General features: G+C 36.8%; 1 protein-coding gene across 1 annotated transcript in view; it reads right to left on the bottom strand.

The window, feature by feature from the left end:
• Window positions 1-675: 675 nt before the first annotated feature.
• The window catches only part of LOC104524374 (phosphatidate phosphatase LPIN2), a gene marked incomplete at its 3' end in the record, with an annotated part of 24,263 nt that continues 19,571 nt past the window's right edge, over window positions 676-5,367 (bottom strand). The window contains exons 6-9 of the mRNA XM_010167231.2: window positions 3,324-3,447; window positions 2,355-2,676; window positions 2,018-2,117; window positions 676-863 (exon numbers count right to left, since the gene is read on the bottom strand). Coding sequence (XP_010165533.2) covers window positions 676-863; window positions 2,018-2,117; window positions 2,355-2,676; window positions 3,324-3,447 — 734 coding nt within the window. The remainder of the gene's footprint in view (window positions 864-2,017; window positions 2,118-2,354; window positions 2,677-3,323; window positions 3,448-5,367) is intronic.

A 5,367-nucleotide genomic window follows, 5' to 3' on the forward strand; every position in this document is an offset into this window, starting at 1 on the left:
ATCCAAACCATTCTATGATTCTATGATTACTACCATGTTACCAAAAGCGTTGTTCTGAGCTTTTATTAATAAGCATTTCAATTTAACTTGATGTATTAGAGTCTGGAGGACCAGTAAAAAAGTAATAGTAAAAACACTGCAGTACATGATCATGAAGATTATGCGCTCCTAGAAGCTCGCTCAAAAAGGCATACAGCTTCAATATTAGATTTAACCAGAGCATTAAGAGAGAAGAATCAGCTGGTAAAAATCTAAAGGTTAACCAACATTTAGGGTAGGAAAAGTAGAGCAGGAGAAAAGATAGTCCAAGATAATAGTAAAAGTTTCTAAAAAAAAAAAAAAAAAGAAAAATTATCAGGCAATTGGAAAGAATATGAATTATGAAAGTTTATAAAGGACAAAGCAAGCAATTGCAGTCAAAAACAAGTGTGGCTGATCAGATATGCAAAACGTAGTGCAAAAAAGGAGATAGAAAGCTTCTCAAGACATCAAGTGCTGCTATCTCTGCTTGTCAAATGCTTGAGAACTTTAGAAAATGAAAGATTATCCATTTCCTTTTCTCAACACAAGCATAATAATAAGCCAAAGCTTTGCAAGGTGGAAATTGGAGCACTCAAGCCACTTCATTTATCTGCCTGAGCTTTATTACTGTTTATGTTTTAGTCTTTCACATACCTTTAGAAATCTCTCCATTTTCATTAAGACCTCCACAAAGTGAAAGTGTAACATCAGGCAAGTCCATAGCAGAATCAGACATGCACTCTGTACCACTATCAGCAGCAGCACTTCCTACGGACTGGGGTGACTGGGAACCTGAAAGGGTATCTGACTCTGTCCACTGCCTGAAGCCTGGATCAGAATCACTAAAGAGAAAAAGTCCATGTTTTTGGTAAGTATTTCACTTGCAAAAAAAAAAAAAAAAAAAAGTATAGATTTTAGGTTACAGAACACACCATGTGATTACTCAAAAAGAATGATCTTGCTGTTGCATCTCTTTTAAGTACTTCATCATTTTACAACATAAATTTAAAACCAACCAAGCAAAAACTAGACACAAACACACACCCCCAACCCTTCATAATACTGGTAGGTTGACAGTTCCCAGTTCTACTAACATTCACATAAATTGGGAAATAATTACATTTCTCTTGCCTGCAACAAAATTGGATTTTAACGAGGAAAAGATTCTCTACATTCTATTTTTGCAGAACAATACTGTGCTCCTCAATCTTTACCAGAAAGCTGTAGAATAAGAATAAAAGGGAAAAAGACATTGCTTGATGTTTTCAGAACACTGTGTGTTTGGAAAAAGTACAATAGAGAAGATATTTAAATAAAAAAAAAATCACATTGTCATCCGAAGTTAGAGTTATTAGTTCGATCCCAAGTAACGTAACCACTAAGTACTGAAAAGTTTACAATTTTAGTTTTATCATAAACCAATAGACATTTCTTGCTTATTAAGCTGCATTTTTTCAAAAGGTCTTCCTAGCTAGCTATTCTTTTGGAGAGTATTTTAGGAGTATAAAAGGTTCTGATGTCATAAAAAAAAACCCAAGCAAGAGTGAATTTTGAGACTGAGCTGCCTTGTATGAAGATCTTGTGGGATTTTTTTTGTTGGTCTCTTTTATATCAAAAACAAGTTGGAAGGGATGTAGAGAGCATGCCAAAAATAAACTGATGCATGCTTATCTAGAGCTAACAATATGGCAAAATAGAGTACTGGTGCAAAAGGAGTGTGCAACTTATCCCACTTCTATATTTGCAGAACATACAGGCTCCACAAAGATGGAAACTCAGTAATGACCTCCCATGCGATCTTTCTATGTGTTTCTTGTCAAATCAGACAGATTTTCACAATGAGATCAGTACTGATTACTCCACAAAAGCCTAGAAACCTGAAGTCCAATTCTTTTTATCAGAACTGCCGCATAAACACCTAAATCAGACATGTAATAACTCACATAGTGCAACTGCAATATAACCCTAGATCCATAGAGCCTTAATTCAAAATTACCTTTTGGGAAAGTAAAGTGCTGCAACTTCAGGTTCCAAAGCCTTTAGGTCCTCCAAGTAGATATCGTCAGGTCCCTGATGATGACTTCTCTTATGCACCCCTGTTAAGTTTAGCAATTAAGATCACTAAAATGAAGCTATCCAGACGCATTAAATACAAATGTAATTGTGGAAGATTCAGACTTACTTGTAGCACTGATAAATCCAAGAGCTTAATTATAGTTTTAGTCAGATAAGACTTTAGCAAAAATTGAAAAGGCACATTTATAATTCTTCCACTATGCCCTCAAATTTGGTATATCACACTGGAGGAAAGAATAAATAGCTTTATTATATACCTTTCTTTTTTGAAGGAGAGTCAATTTTTACTATTGGCTTTGCTTCTGGTAAAGGGTCTGCCAACAGTCTGGAATGATGATCAGCATCTAATGGCAACGGATCTTGTGGTTCTACGACTGCAGAAGCAAGAGAATCTTTAACATCCATCTGCTTAAGCAGAGGATGAGTTCTTGGCTCAGGTTTCAGTACTGTATGGACAGAATCTTTCACATCATCATCATCTTCAACTTCATCAGAGCTGAGGATGACCCTAAAATGAGTCTTCTCTGATGGAGTAATGGTAGCTGTTCTGGGATGTTCCAGTTTCTCTTTCTTGCTTATCTGAAAAACAAAACTCTAGTTAATCCTTTCAGTTCACATGTTCGTTTTATTCTGGTTAAACATTAAACATGCACCCATGGTACAAGTCCTGGTCACAAGTAAACTGGTCAAGAATTTAAACATCTATTTTAGAAACATAAAATATGCGCCACCTTATTGGCAAAGTTCCCTGGAATAGAAGCTTCATACTAGCTTATTTACAGGTTCAGTAAAGAAACTGTCAGAGAGGAGGTGCTGACTTGACCCAACTATGGCAAGAAAAAAGCTAAGTGTGTCTGTACCAGGGCTTCTGTCACCAGCTGTCATGTTAGATACCAAATTTACTCTATCAAGGCTACAGTTCCGCTAGAATGAACTAGAACTTAACCTAAAATAAAGGAAATTAGTTTCTAAAATTGCTTTCTTCAGTTTCTAATTACAAATTCAAAAATTTCAGATTTTTACTGCTAGGTTTTCTGGAATTACTTTGTTGACTAACTTTTGAACTCAATAAATTCGACTATCTGTGAGCCACAAGGGGGTGCTACTTTCCTATTTCATCTGAATTACTCTGAAGAAGAGCAGCAGATTTCCAATTCTCTCTCAAGACACAATTTTAGATATTCCAAAACTCTGTTCACAAAGTTTGAGATAATAAATAAATTTACCTTGGTGGATTCTGGGAATCCTCCCCATGTCCATTCCATGTGAGATTCAGATCGAAGCAAGCTCTCAGCAGGTTTAACTTCTAGTTCTGAATCACTTTTAGGGCAGACTGGCTCAGAGAAAGGGCTAGCAAATCAACAAGAACAAAAAAAAAAACAAAAACAAAAACAAAAAAAAAGCAAGCTAGTGTTTAAAATGCATTTGTTGTTCAGCTACTGTTGGTAGAGTTTTCTACAGCTTAACAGAGCTTCAATTATTCGGCAACATGGCAAGAAGCCCAGCAGGGTTTTCAGACAGTGAGAAATTAGGTTAAAACCAAAATCACACTAAAGGACTTACATAGTGATCACCCTAAACAGATTCTTCCACTATATCTGCAGTGTAGGTATAGCTCTCCCGTCAGCCCATGTTCCATTTTTCAAATGAAACAGAGCAAAACAAAAAAAAGTTTCTCTGAACTTAAGACAAAAATTAGCTTTAAGTTCCTCTCCTCTGTAAAATACAGCATTTAAGCTTGTTATGCCAAGACTTGAGTAATAAAAGTCCTGCAAATCTAACTCACAAATGCATGAAACACCATGAATTCCCGACGTAGGGAAAACAACTGCAATTAATTTCGGAGAAGGGAAGGGACTTTACTTTAAACTTCCTTCAGATGTGTTTGGACTACATGACCTTTTAAAGTTCCATCCTATTTTTCCTGTAGTGGTTATTACCCATAAATCAGAAACAAGACCTCTGAAATTTAATTTAGCCAAGACTACTTTTAAGCCAGAAGAACTCTACAAAAAGCTAGAATGGTGTGATTTCAAAATTATTTTGCTCTTATGATGTTAAGGAGTAAAGGAAACACAAGAGGTTGTTTTGAAGTAGCACTTAGTGTTGGGACAGGTCCAAGTCTATCCTGCCTTGAACATGGCAATAATATCGCCTATTATAGAAATGCAGCTCTTTTTACACTTTGACATTCATACAGTATTTTGGTTTGGTGGGGGTTTTTTTAACATATATATAAACCTCAATACTTGAATTTTAATTGTAGAGAGCAGAACTGGACACAGCCCTCTAGGTGCGGCCTGACCAGTGCTGAGTAGAGTGGGATGGTCACATCTCTTACTCTGCTAGTAATGCCCCTGTGAATGTGGCCCAGGATCCAATTTGCCTTTGGTGCCTCAGCAGCACTCTGCTGACTCCCCTTCAGCCTGTTGTCCACCAGGACCCCCAGGTCCCTTTCAGCAAGGCTGCTCCCCAGCCACACAGATCTGGGGCTGTACTGGGCTCTTTGGTTTTGTCATCTCAGGTGCAGGACTTCGCACTTGTTGTGTCGGGAAAGGTTTCATCTTGATATAAGAAAGGAATTTTTTACAGTGAGAATAATCATTCACCAGAACAACCTTCCCAGGGATGTGATCCCCACCACAAGAGGTTTTCAATTTGTGACTGGACAGGGTGCTAGATAATCTCATCTAGTCTCCCCTTCCCAGGAAAGGATGGGCCAGATGATCTTTTTAAGACCCTTCCAATCTGGGCTGTTCTACAATTTAATACTGAAAATTTTACATTAACCCTCACAGATATTTAATTTAAGGGTTTTTTTTTTCTTTACAAAATTCCTGCAAGAATTATTTAATGCAGTACCATACTTGAAACTTTCTGGATATTTGTTGAGCCAAGGTTTTGCAGTATCATACAAGACTAAACTGATTACAATTCAGAGTGTAAAAATAGACAGTACACATATCAGATCACAATCCAGACAGTAAGAACTCTTCATATTACTCTGAGGGACACCACAAAATCCAGGATAGCAGACATTTAAACAAGTCTACAGTGCTGATTCATCATTACACTGTCAACTTCAAGCCTTCATCATCCAGGGATACAAAAAGGAAACCATTTAGAGATTTTCCTCCGTCGGTTCTCCTTTAACAATTTCCTACAGAAATTACATTTCTCTACTACTAGAAGGGCTTATTTAAAGTAACACCTTGGTGAAAATAAATGTACATATTTGTTTTCACAAAGAATATGAACTCATTTTCCCTA

The sequence above is a fragment of the Antrostomus carolinensis genome, unplaced genomic scaffold, assembly GCF_000700745.2.
Source record: "Antrostomus carolinensis isolate BGI_N321 unplaced genomic scaffold, ASM70074v2 scaffold20604, whole genome shotgun sequence".
NCBI lineage: Eukaryota > Metazoa > Chordata > Aves > Caprimulgiformes > Caprimulgidae > Antrostomus > Antrostomus carolinensis.